We start from the raw sequence: 14,018 nt of genomic DNA on the forward strand, positions 1-14,018 counted from the left end.
ACTGTAAGACAAGTACCTTACCCACTGACTCCCAGTCAGTCCATGTCTTCTTTGAAGTCACCAACAGAATGATGAAATATTACTGTACATCACCCTGTAGCAATGCCTTAATATGGAAGTGAAAGACCCAATTAGGTCCTTCAAAGCTTTCATCCCTCATTCATCCTGCACTTATTTTTGTACTATCTTAGCCAGCATAGATCCGGAGAGAAAAATGACATCCAATCCAAACACAAAAAGTGTTCTGAAATAACATTTACATTTGGTGCTCTGATTAATGTGTGGATGGATAAAACGAACTGTGATTAAGATGAATGTTTTGTTAAAGGGGATAACAAATCAGTCACCGGTCAGTGTTAGGTTCATAAATTTGTTCAGCTTTTGCAGCCCCTTGTTAAACACTTTGCTTCATACAGAGGGTCTGGACCCTCGACTATTGAGAGACGATCGCTTGCTCCAGGCTTGCACTCTGATTAAAATTTAAAATTTTACCCAATTGCTATCGTGAGATTTTTAATACAGCATGAGCTAATGAGCTTACCGGAATTTGCCTGTGGTGTGGACAACCATCCTCCACAGTGACGAGAGAAGTGCCTAGCTGAACGAGGAAGCATTGCCAATGCTTACTGAACGACTTTGTTAACTTCCTCCGCTGCCATCGCCAAACTACAAGCAGAACACAATTCTAAAACACGCAGAAAGTTGACAGCTACTCCTTTTGTTTGCTGATTGGCCCAGTTGAAATTCTACTGGAGAAAGTCCAGACGGATCACTGAAGTGAGATTAAAATTGCGCAGAATTGTGTAGGAATGCAAAGGTCATGGTCAGATACTCAAAAAAAAAAAGAGTTCTAGTTCCAGTTCTTATAAACCTCAAATTTATTGACCTAACACTTCTTTCACAGAGCAGACAGCAGCATCAGAAGCTTGTTTAGGTGTTGTACTCCACCTTGTTCACAGAGCTCTCCTGTGTAGCTGGGTAGGCAAAGACAGGTGAAGGAGTTGACCCTGTCCAAGCAGGTGGCTCCATTCAGACACGGATTAGAGTTGCACTCGTCAACATCTGCAGACACACAACACAGTGCATTATTATTACACATCATCAGTCTCTCAGCATGGGGATCGAGTGGTTGGCTCTCTGTGTCTGGGTACCCGTTTCACAGTGCAGTCCACTGAATCCAGGTGTACAGACGCAGATGTTCACTGGGCCTTTCTCGAAGCAGGAACCTCCATTCAGACAGTCGTTGACTGAGCACGGCAGTAGGTCTGCACACATTCAAAAGAAAGGATGGAATAGTCAGCTGAGCTGTGATGTCCAGCATCTATTTGTATGTAGCTACATGTCCAAACCTTATACCTTGAACATTCACAGGACTGGGCTCCACAGAAGGCTCTAAATCAGACCAGGCCTCTGCCTGCTCTGTGATTCCACTCTGTACAGGGGTCTCTGGGTGGGACTCCAGCAAAACAGGGGAGCTTTTGCTGTCATAGTCCACAGATTCTTCATTTGGGAGAGCGTTAGCTGAAGGGTCATAGATTGGAGCCCATTGGGGGGTGGAGAGGGTTGTCTGGTCAGGAGTAAAGACTGTTGTGGTTGGAGCAGGCTTATCCCTCATGCTAAGTGTGGAGCTTGTGCTGGATGGACCTGAAGTATGATCAGACGTTGGAGGTGAAGGCTTGTTGGTGACAGCTGAATGTTTCTCGAGATCCGGTAAAGTGACAGAATAATGTGTAACCCTGCTGGGTTTGGAGTATATGTCCTGTGTTTCTGTTGTACTTTGGTGTTCAGGAATCAGAGGTGCCACACCTGGTAAAACAGTGGCACTAACCCCTGGAGGCAGGTCAGCCGGACCACCCTGATCCCCAGAGGCCTCGCTCTCTCCAGACATCTGCTCCGCACCTAAGCCTGTTTCTTGAGCTCCATCAGCAGTCTCTGCAACTCTGTCTGTTTCTTTTATGACTGTTGCGTGTAGAGGCTGCTTGGTGTGAAGGGTGGGGTGAATTGATGGGGGTGTCTTGGCGAGGCTGGGTATATCTGGAAGGTAATCATCTTGCCCCGAGGACTCCTCCTGTCCAGAAGCAGATCCTTCAAAGTTGCCTATCTGGGTGTGTGTGGACGTTTTCTGGGACTTTATACCTGGGCTAAAAGTTGGAGGTTCTCTCCCTCCTATCTCCGCCTCATCCGTCATCACACCAGGCAAAATTGAAGCCGGAGTGGGAACATTTCCATCTTCAGAACGAACTTGCAAAGCCTCGGCATTTTTGTCCGCTGTGCCTTCATGGACGATGTGAGGGCCGGTCTGGGAAACATTATGGACAATAGGACCTGGCAGTGTTGTAGATGTTATTGATGAGACTGTAGATGAAGGTGTGGTGGTGGTGGTGGCTGCTGCTTTTTCTGGCCCTTGAGATGCAGTAGTCTGTGGGTCTAGGAAGACTTTGGGGGCTAGCTTGTCGTCAAGGACTGGAACTGTTGCATCCTGTTGGGCTGTATCTGTGGGAGGAGTAGCCTCATCGCTGGTCTTGCCTGTGTGACTCTGTAAGACACTGTTGTCTAAAGGATGCAAATTTAGATCGTCTATGTCTCCAATGTCCACCTCCTCAACATAAACAGGAGACGCCGTCTCAAATTGATCCCCTCGGGCTTCTTCTGGAGGTCGTGGGCTGAATGACACCTGGATGTACAGAAGCAAATAAAGAAGTTCAGGAAGAAGAATATTGGTTGCCTAGTTTTGCTCAAACAGGTCAAACTTTCGCTGACGTCACTGACAGACCTTAACAGGAGGCACAGATTCACATGTGAATATTTTTTTCTGGATGAGAACGAAGACATTTAAACCTTCAAAGTATAAACTGATGGGCTTCAAGATTAGTCATTTGTCCAGCAGATGACCTTGCATGTTTTATTTTGTTTTTTTGGTTTTTTATAGCCAAAACTGAGACTGACATAAGATTTTGCAGTCTAGTCCTCTCAGAAGTCTGGCTGAAGCCACTTCTGGTTCAACAAAGTCAACTAGTGGTGTTCTACTCATTTTGTTGTCTAGAAAACAGAACTGCTGACTGCAATCAGAACCAAACCAGCAAAGTGCACCAGCTTATAAATTTTAAAAAAAATCAGCTTGATGAACATAGAATGTCTTTTAACTTGACAAGGTCAAGGCCTACTACTTTCTTGATTAACTGATTCACTCAACCTACTTTCAATTACAATAGAAGTAGTATTAATAGAATTGTTACTGCACATCTACTACAACAGATAGAAAAGGAGAAACAAAGGCTGGAATGACAGACTGGCAGAATTATCAGGTGACTGAAGTCTCCTCTGTACCTCATGTTTTCCATTGACAAAGCGGATGGTCTCAGGGAGGAGTTCAGAGTCTTCATTGTTCGAGACAGCCTCACTGGATACCTGAGTGAGTCCGGAGATTTGTGGCAATAGAGGATGGGAGCCGTTTGACGGCTTGTTCAGGAAATCCAAGACTCGACTCACTGGAGGCAGAGGAGACAGAACAAGCTTTAACAGAAACCGACACAAACTGGTCTGACGTAAAAACCTTTGTCTACTATTTGTACTAAAGTGTGGGCCATGTTGAATATGATGAACCACTGCTGTAAAACTACAGTTCTCGAGGGTCCTTGTTTTTTGTCCTTTCGAAGCCTCTCTGTTTCAACACACCTCAATCAAATAATTATGTCATTATCAGTTCTCTAAAGAATTTGGCAACATGCTGAAGATGCAATTTAGCCATTAGATCCAGGTGTTTTACACCAGGAACATCCAAAGGTTGAAGGACACCCACTCTTGAGGACTGGAGTTCAACAGCCCTGTGATAAAGGTTTGGACTACAGGACTATTGTACCATTGTATCTACAAAGTATGGTATCGTCATCATCAATTACAAATTAATGTACTTCAGTATCAAAATACACCTAAACAGTTATCTAAAAATGGTAGTTTAATGTGTTTGTCCAAGAGTGTACTTTTTGTCATTTCACTAAACATTGTTCATGGTCCAGCTGTATTTGTCTCCAGATTTTTATCATCTTAAAATAACTTTTTTTTTAAAAGTTGTTTTTCTACTTATGTAACTTGTTGAAGAAATCTCACTGGCGTCTTTCAGAAGGTTGTAAAGTCATTTTTTGTAAGTTCTGGTAAAGAAACAGATTTGCCCCCAACTGCTCACTTGGAGTCATGATACCATGAGAACAATCTTTGAAAATGTATCCGTTTGTTTTCTCTTCTCTTTGCCGCAGATTTATTGAGTCTTCTGTTTCCATGCAGCCTATGGATCAGACCGTTTACTTTGAATCCTGCTGGAGAAACACTGGCTGCTAATAGTTCTCTGAAATTTATGCCCTCTAATTACTGTATGCAAACTGTGATGAGCACAGTTGAAACAAGATATTAACATAAGTTTATAAAAAATAAGCCATTTTTTCCTCAGCGAAAAAACCAGAGGAACCATTTACATCAATCAGGATTACCAAAATATCTCTCTCTGCTAAATACCATAACAATGAGAGAAAAAGTTTTCATAGACATTTTTTTTTTTGCTTTCTTAAAAGACTTATGGATACATGCACTAAATTTACGGTGCATTAAAACAATTTGTTTGAATCCAGAAGATTATGTCAATCTGGTAGGTAAAATTAGAAAGTTAAGCTGTGTTCTGTGTGTACGTCTTGTTTTTAAGTGCTTGTTTTTGGACAATGTCCTTGAGGATCTAGAAATAAAATACAATTGTATTATTATTAAATGCATCTGTGGATGTATTTTAATGGAAGCACCTCAAAGACACGCCATCTTCAGTGACATCGTGTGAAAACTAAAAATAAATTATTCACCACTGATGACCATTGTCATCATAGGTGAGAAATGTATGAATCAATCCGGGAACAAAAGCATTGTAACCGATCCATAATGAAACCGATCCGATATCAATATCAGTATAGTTGATCTAGAAAAGAATTTTCTGGCAACTGGACAGAGTCCAACAATAAATATTCACATTGAACAAGAATCACATTGGCTGAAGGACTGATGAGAAAGATGACAGAAGAAAACAGGCAGATATACCAACTGATATCATCTCAATATTTACCAATATTATTACAACTTCAACATTTTTAACACCGTGTACCGCTAATTTTTAGACATATCCTGTGGTCTGATGAAGCTATAATTAAACATCTGACCATAACGACTGTTTTTGCTCATGGTGGAAATTGGCAAAGTCTGCAAATCTAAGAAGAGCAGCAACAGCAACTCAGTGGTGGCAGCATGAGGAGACATTGCTGCAGGAGGGACTGGTGCGATTCACAAAATATACATCATCATGAGGGATGAATAATACGTAGAAATATTAAGGAATATCTTAAGACATCAGCCAAGAAGCTGAAGCTTCGGCATGAATGGGACAATGAATGTTATTATGCATGTAAGGGTCTGAATTTAAAGAAGCAGAGGTAGAAAAACAAACCTTTCTGTAACAAATTGTTTTGGTAATCCTAACTGACTTAAAGCAGGAAAAGTTTAGTCTGGATTAATGTTGTCATACAGTGAGGGGGAAAAAAGATCTGTCATTTTTTACATTTATGGAAATGTGTGGTTTCTGCGGTACTTCTTCTGCAACCAGCGTTGCCCCACAGCAGCTCCTTTCTGATATTGATTTAAAGCAGCCACAGATCATAAACAGTTTCTGGCCTCTGTTTGTTATGATTAAGACCCACCGCTGCCAGCAGCTGCTCTGAAACAATGCCTGCTTTTGTCTCCTCATTAGGATTTTATGTTCAAAATGGGAGAAAGGTTGTGGGAAGTTGTGTAAAATTCTGCTAGGAGGGATTCAGACTGACATCCGAAGACGAAAAGAACGCCATGCCTACGACTTTAAGAGGCCAGAAATAGTTTCTTGATCATTCAATGGCTTTAATTCTGTCAAAGTTTAATGAGATGTAGGCTTTCAAAACCTATGTAGGCTTATTACTGAAGTGATAAGACAACTAGAACTGCAGAGGAGAAGCTGAATCACACACTAACCTGTGTTTGTACAGTGAGGTGTATGAGTGATTTTCTTATTGAGAGATACTTTTAGACTTTCTTCAAACGCATGCAACAAAGCTCTTCAAAGTTTCCATAAACACTTTTCAGATTAGCTTTCTTTTCTCAGTCAGGTACACAAATATAAAATCCTTCAATTTCAAATGACCTTCTGTTAAAAAAACTCTAGAAAAGCCCCAAAATTTACTTTGGCTCTGCCTTGCTGGTACTCAGGAAAAAGCCCAACGTTTCCCTTTAAAATTTGCAGAATTTGTATTTTTATTTAATTTCTTCAATTGAGCAAATATGCGGCAATATTTGTCATATTTCTCACTAAACAGCAAGGATCGGCGTCAGGGTTCAGTGAGTTGATCTTTGGGTGATTTGTTTAGTTCAGCCTTCGGACGCGATGCTCCATCAGTCTGCAAAATCCACAGATCATGAATAAAATGTCTCGGAATTGTTGCAAGAAGTTTGGAGGCGTTTTGATCCCACTCTTTGTTCGTGGCAGAGTTCTTGGGCTGAATTGTGAGGAGGCCCACTCTTTTGGATGACAAACAATCCCACATGTATTGTATCAGGATGTTTTATGTTTGCATAATACTGAATTCACTGAAGACCTTTTGTTCTCTGGACAAATGATTTTCCAGATGGCCCCCAAAGGATTTGGATCAGAACCTCAGACAGTAGGAGCTTGCCCCTCTGGCCGAGCGAACAGACCCACTCAGAGTTTACCTGCTGTGCAAAGCCGAGCAAGCTCTGTGCTGGTGGTAAGTACGGCTGAACAATAAATCAATAACAGTATATATCACAATAGACATATGCTCAATATCAATAGATAATACATCTGATAGAATATTCAATATATAAAATATTCACAGAAGTTTGATCCAGAACCACACAGCATTGTGGGAGATTTAGGCAATGGAAAAGTTTTAGCTGCTCAACCTCTCACAGCCAGCAAATCAAAGTGAGTGGTATCAACTAACCAAATCTTTGGTTACCTAGCAACAGCCTAGAAACATCCCCGCCCCCTTTGAACAGAAAGTCACCTGTTTAGCTGCTGGTTGTCTCCCTTTTATTCTTTGACTCATCATGTCAAAGAGTTGCATCATGTCGATCTGATGACGGATCGACATGATGCTGAGTCGTCATGGCGACTGGCTGGAGTATGAGGGCGTGGCAGAATATTAAGTTCCAATCCCTTGCCGTTTGCTTATGGTTGGCTCTAGATCACATATACATAATCTGATTTGCACCAAGCTGAATATCAATGACCTTTGTCGACCTCTAAAGAAGCCAATATTATTACATTGGAATCTGACTTCAGAATGCCCTCTAGATTATTCCAGCAGTGATATCTCCCTGATACATTGTCCAATCTGCACTGGATTTTTAGTTCACCGCTGCACACACTGGTGTGGTACATTAATGACATCACTGAAGCCGCGTCCATCGAGAGAAGACACTGAAGATTATTGGGTGACTCCTCCCGCTTCCCCAGCTGTAGAAGTTTAAAACAGTATCCACTAATTCTTGATAATCATATGACATGCTCAGAAGCCAACAGGAAGTCTTAGCCAATATTTCACCACAAAACTAGAAGTGGCAATAACTTGGCTTTCAGCAGAACTTGTAAGAATCGCTGCTGGACTCGTACTGAGCAGGACTGAAGGGGCTTTAGAAGATCTGCTGGGCTGTACATGTGGCTGTGATGAGTGTGAAAGTGTCAGCGACGGCGTGGCGGAACCTCTGCCGTCGCCTCGAAGCCGAATCGGCACTGAGCTGCCAGGGCCACCCACCGCTGCTTGCAGATTTGATTTGCATTAACTATTTTGTTATCTCTGATCTCCATGTAATTTTAGAATTAGTGCTTTCAAAATGCTTTCATCATCTTAACCTTTTATATTTGAATTTAATTTTACCAGCCGGGTGGTTTCCAGAGTTGTTTTCATCCAGTAAAGCGATTTGAAGAGCGTTTCTGCTGAGTTGGGAGGTTCTCAGATGTGAGAAAAAAGGCCGCAAGGCTTTCCTCAATAAAACGCGCTTTATTGTGCGATTTCATTCAATTCCTCAGCCGCAGCTATTTTAAGGCTGGACTCAAACCCATGTTCTCCGTTGGCAGTTGTATATCCATCACCCTCGCGCTCCAGCTTCCTAACATGGTTTGATTTACTTGTTTATAGGAAGACGATATCACTTTTATTTTCCATCTGTGTTTCCTGTTGGAGTTTGCAGGAAAGCGGCAGTAAAGCGACACCCAGAGAAATTAGACCCCGACACAAAGATGGCCAAGAGTCAGCGTGTGATGATCTGGGAGTGGGAATGGGATGGGAAATAACAAGCTAATAGGTGCTAATAAAAGCATGGAGTGGAAGCGCTGAAGGACAGAGAATATCGGCGCTGACTGATGAGTCTGGACTGTTTCTGCCCACCTCAGCAGCTGACGGCCTCATGCAGACACTTTATGGCCTCTTTCAACACGGCCCTGCTCTCAGGTGTCATTTCACCTGGAAATAAACATTTCCTCTGCTGCACCTGCTCTCTGTGTGGACATTAGCACTTTTTCCTGCTCTTGTGGCAACATTTGAGAAAGGGAGGACCGTTTCCTTTCGACTGTTGCTATTAAGCATGAATGGTGGACTGGAAAAACAGAATCTGGTGCAAGAAGATGGTGAAAGAAAAATGACATAAAGACAGCAAACAAGAAATGTAAAACAACCCGGAATATAAAATCTACACTCCAAGATCAAAAAAATTACTAATTGTGAAAAAAATTGTCTGTGCATGCCCAAGCGTGTCCACTGAACAGGTGAAGTGATATTTCTGCATGTCTATGTGACAGTCAGTGGTGGCTTTTGTGGTGACAAATCTACGTTTGGCTTCTACACTGTCAGTGGTATTTACTAACCTAACAAAACATCCTGTACAGTCGGGCCCCGTTGTCATGACGAGTCAATCTAATTTGTTATTTGTCTCGACATGAAAAGTCATCTTGCTGTGCTGTCCAGCCATGTTGTTATGACTGTGGTGAAGTTAGGTCAAAACATTTCAGAGCCTCCAGTTCGTATGATCTTGTGAGTCTAAAGTAATGCGGAAACTGGTTTTAGTGGGCTGGAAAAATCCGAAACATCCATTTTCATACGGTTTTAGTGCCTTCCATGATTGATATTTTTAAATTATAGATTTTTTTTTCACCAATTTGCCATGTACATTTTTGACTCTAAATTAGTTCTGACTTGTATGCCTCCTCTGAGACCCTACCACGTTATTAATAACATATTTTACTGTTAATATTTTCAATGTTTTCAAAACTGACTTCAACACGGTCATAACAACAGTGAGGCGGCTTTACATGGTGAGAGAGTCAGGCAGCAAATCCCAACGGCACAGGAAGACAACAGGCACAGAGACAGGAGAAATTGAAACAAGCAGCTCCAATGGAGAACCAGGATGACAGTTCATGTACAAATATGGAGAAATATTTTGGCCACATTTGGACCCCTATACAGACAAATCTCACAGGAGATTACTTGAAGCATTTAAGAAAAAGGTTGGTTTTCTTTGATGATGTAAGTAGAGTTACAATAAGTCATCATTGTCTTACCTGCAGCTGACTGGTCGTCCTGATCGTTCCCTGGAAGCATCCAACAATACGAAGGTAAGTGTGAAAAAAGAGAACGAGAACAGAGAGCGGGTTATGTTCTCTGACGCAACACTTTACAGTTTCAGTGCAGACATCATTACAGAGACGTTCACTATTACACTTATTAGTGTTCTCTTAGACCATCCCATAGGTAAGTATAGTTAAAATTACAGTATAGATGTTGTTTTTAATTTTCATGACTCAAGAATTTGTCAGTTATTATGAATAATACAGAAGAATCTAATTGCAGTGAGATATTGCTAGTTCAGCTTTGTCTACAACTTCAATACTTCAAGTATCTGGTAGTGGAATAACCGTTTAGTAGACAAAACATAAGAACTCAGCTCAGATCCTGTCTGTGCTGCCGGAGGGACAACGCTGACAACAATCACAGTCAATTTTTGGTGACAAAAGCATCCAAATATGTGAATGAGAGCAGCTGTTCTGGAAACTATAAATCACAGTTTGAAACTGATGAAATCTTTTACTCGCTATGACCTACATATTCTGTATATTTTTACACATTATTTCAAACTATGAACAGTGTTGTTGAAGTTGGAGCTTTAAATGTATTGCACCATGTATAGGTGGGGCGCATCAGGGCCATTGTAGATAGAAGAGAAAAAAAAAAAAAAGAGTCATTTTCTGCCAAAAATACTCAAAGATTTTCTAGAAAAAAATATAGACAATTACTGAGCTCCAAAAGTTAAACATTTTCTAGAAAAAAAAATCATAAATGTTGATATTAATCTGGGACATTTTCTAGAAAAAAACATGGAAATTTTGTTAATCTCAAAAGTCAAAAATCATTGACTTTTGATTTAAAAAAAATTGCAAATTGTTACCTTTTGCAACTGAGAAGTTTCTTTATTTTTACTTGATTGATTGATCTCAACATTTCTGAGTCTTCGGCAGAAATTTACTCTTCCTTTTTTTTCGATCTACAATGGCCCTAAAACGCTGCTGTAGGAAGATGGGCATTAATGAATTGATCTAAATCCGGCTTAGCTGAATTTACAACTGGTTTACAATTAGGATAAACCGGCACAACGCTGATGATGCTATAGAGCTGAAGGGACTGAGTCTCTGCTCTTGCTGTGAGGATCTGATGTTTCCCAGGATAAATTGGCATGTTTGCTGTATGTTTTGACACACTGCCGACCACACAGTCATGTCTACTTTCAGTGAGTCAACATCTGGCTTTGCAGAGCAACTGTGTTCGTGTGCATATTTGAGAATGTAAACCTAAAGGTAAGAAGCTGTTAGCTGTTTTCTGCTGAGACGCACCAGAAACACGTCAGAATTGTTTGCAGAATTTTCCTCTGGGATTTCTGACAGCAACTTCTGCGAAACCTTGTGTTAAAAGACAAAAATGTTGCTGCCCAACAGTTTACAAAAAGGGCTTACACAATGTAATCTTCGTCATATGTTGCAACACATGATGAAGTGGACATAAGAGGGAAGCTGTCACGGTGGAAGTCTCTGCCTTGTACAGATCTCAGTGGTGGTACATGAGCCACCTGAACCGCAAAATACGGAATCGTCCTTCATTCCACAGCTAAATGTCGAGTCGAGTTTTGAACCAATTTGTTCCGTATTTTCATGAGAGTTCAATACACAATAATGAACAGAAACAAAACACTGTTAGGTACTAAAGCCAGCTGTTGTGATAGGATCTATGTGGGACAACCGGCTGGCTACGCATCGCTGTTACCTGCTGCTGTTTTTGCGGTTGCCTAGAGACAGACACCGCTTTGCTTTTGCTTGATGATTTTGATGATGCCATTTGACAAAAGTTTGTTTCATAATTGGTGACCTAGCAATGTTTTTACGATGCAAAGTTCTTTGAACTAGTCTGGCCATTGCTTTGCCGTGCAATTCTGCTCGATTTTGATCTCGATTCACAGACAGTCTGGGCTTCCTCCCATTGACTTGGATTCCCATTGACTTGGTAGATTTTCTACCAGGCCGATGAGCAAACAGAATTGTTTGAGAATTGTAGTCTACCTGTAGTTTTAGCAATGGCAGAGGAGGAAGTGGAGGAAGGCTTCAGTGTTGGTCACGCTTCCAAATAATGAATTCACATTAACAGTCGCCTTGTTTAGATCGGCGCTTCTCTCTCCTCAGTGGAGGATGGCTGCTTACTGCGCAGGCAACTTCTGGTAAGCTTCTTAGCGTCAGACTGGTGCGTTACATACGTCACTGCCAAACGTTAGCAACTAGGTAAGATTTAAAACTTTACTTTATCAACTTTTACAAAAGCCTGAGTTGCATCTAAGAAGAGTCAACCCAAAGGGCAAGGAGAGCATTAATCAGAGAAACAGCCAAGAGGCCCAGAATAATTGTAGAGGAGGAGCTGCAGATGGAGTCGGTCATGATGACACTTGCTAGTCATGTATGCCAGAAATGTTGTCTTCATAGAAGTGTGGCAACAAAAACAGCATTACTGAAAGGAAAGCATAGAAGTCCTGTTTGCAATGTACAAGCCATGAAGGGGCCAGGAAATACATGGAAGAAGGTGCCATGGTCAGTTGAGGCCAAACTGGAACTTATATGGTCTACATGCAATAAACTATGTGAGACAAAGAGGTTTTTCTAAGCTAAGAAAAAGATGAACAGAGTTAAATACAAGACAAAAACCAGAGAGAGGCTGCAGGACAACGACTCTAAAAATACAGCAAGAGCAACAAGGTTTAAATCAGAGCATATCCATGTGTTAAATGGCCCAATCAAAGTCCAAACAGACACATGTGACACACTTAAAAACTGATGTTCACACACACACACACACTTTAATAATTCTGACTGAGCTTCAGATATTTTTTAAAAATGGTCAAAAATGACTTATAACTGTAAGTACAGCTAAAATGAGACCTACAACACGTTAACTCATGGAGCAGAGTCAAATCTTTTCACTTTAAGATTTGTGAAACTTTTAGCAACAACCTATTGTTTTAGTCCCCCGACATAATTATCAATCTGTCATAGAAGATCCTAAAACAATCCTCTGAATTTAGTGGTTACAACGTGACAAAATGGTTAAATTCAAAGGATTTGAAGGTTATGAATCAGCAAATAACAAACTGTGGTAACCCACGGCTCTTTGCTTGACTTACTCACACTGTGCAGGTGCACTCCTGCTGCAAACCTGTGCAGACTCACCTGACTGATTTCCCCTCAGCACATTGACGACGAGGATGTGGAGCGGTTTGTCTGATGAGTCTCCACTTAAAACCGCCTCTCCGTTCGGTTTCAGCTCCAGCTCCGTTGTTGGCCCTTGGCGGACCTCGTCCTTGAACACCACCGCAGGCTGCTGACCCACTTCCGGCTCGATGAGTAGGGGGCCTGGCTTTGATGGGACGGCTTTGGGCAATGAGGTGGTGAATTCTCCGGTCAGTCTCAGTGTCAGGATGCTTTCTGGTTTAACTTCTCCTCCCACACCCACGTTGGAGCTCAGGTCAGCACGGACTGGCTCCCCGCTGCCATCCGGCTGGGGGGTGTCCAGTAGTGAAAGCTGATTACGGGAGGTGGGTAAAGGAGGCAGCTGGTGAGGCAAAACGTCCCCTCTATTTGGCACTGACTCCAGCAGGTCAGGTTGCTGAAAATTTAGAATATCCAACTCGTCCATGGTGGTGGAAGGACTGGGCATATCTAGGATGTGAGGTGAGGTGACCGACAGCGGGCTCACTGTGCCAGGCTCTGGCGTTCTGCCTCGAAGTTCAGATCTGTCTGGGTGTGCGGACGTTAGAACGTACAAACCGGATGCGGAGGAGTCGGGTTGGGATGCAGCTGGACTCATCGGAGAGCTGACAGTTGTTTCTGGTATCTTAGCTGACAGACAGGAGGACATGAGACAAAAAAAATGTTTAAAAACTTAATGCATAAAAACTGTACTTGCATAGCTCTTTATCAAAGAGCTTCTCATTACTTTCAGTCATCCACTCACTCACATGCTGATGGTGCTGAGCTACTGGAAAGTGGCCACAGCTGTCCTGTAGTCTGACAGAAGCGTCCTCTGACCACTAGCAGGCAAGGCAGGTTAAGTGTCTTACCCAAGGACACACTGGTCACCCTGGACTGGCAATCAGTCTGTCCTCGTCGTGTTCAGGATTTCTGTTTTGCACTGTGAAAGCAGCTCCGGCTGCACGGTGAGCCCAGCCCAGAGATGATGTCATGTTTTTTGGCAAGCAGAGGACATCTGGCCGAACTGAGCTGCTTTCTCTTTACTCCACATTAACTCTCTCCTGCAGCTCTGCCACCGCTCTGAGAGCCTGGCAGAGGCCGCCACGCCGTATAATGTTTTCAATTATACGGTGTGGTAAAGCATCACGCTGGG

The 14,018-nt window shown here is 42.1% G+C and overlaps 1 protein-coding gene across 1 annotated transcript in view; it reads right to left on the reverse strand.

Annotated features, from left to right (window-relative positions):
* Positions 1-14,018, reverse strand: part of LOC102226431 (versican core protein-like) — a 32,184-nt gene that overhangs the window by 9,151 nt on the left and 9,015 nt on the right. The window contains exons 7-12 of the mRNA XM_023338456.1: positions 12,845-13,513; positions 9,644-9,673; positions 3,328-3,488; positions 1,357-2,674; positions 1,152-1,265; positions 949-1,062 (exon numbers count right to left, since the gene is read on the reverse strand). Coding sequence (XP_023194224.1) covers positions 949-1,062; positions 1,152-1,265; positions 1,357-2,674; positions 3,328-3,488; positions 9,644-9,673; positions 12,845-13,513 — 2,406 coding nt within the window. The remainder of the gene's footprint in view (positions 1-948; positions 1,063-1,151; positions 1,266-1,356; positions 2,675-3,327; positions 3,489-9,643; positions 9,674-12,844; positions 13,514-14,018) is intronic.

The sequence above is a fragment of the Xiphophorus maculatus genome, chromosome 8, assembly GCF_002775205.1.
Source record: "Xiphophorus maculatus strain JP 163 A chromosome 8, X_maculatus-5.0-male, whole genome shotgun sequence".
Taxonomy (NCBI): Eukaryota; Metazoa; Chordata; class Actinopteri; order Cyprinodontiformes; family Poeciliidae; genus Xiphophorus; species Xiphophorus maculatus.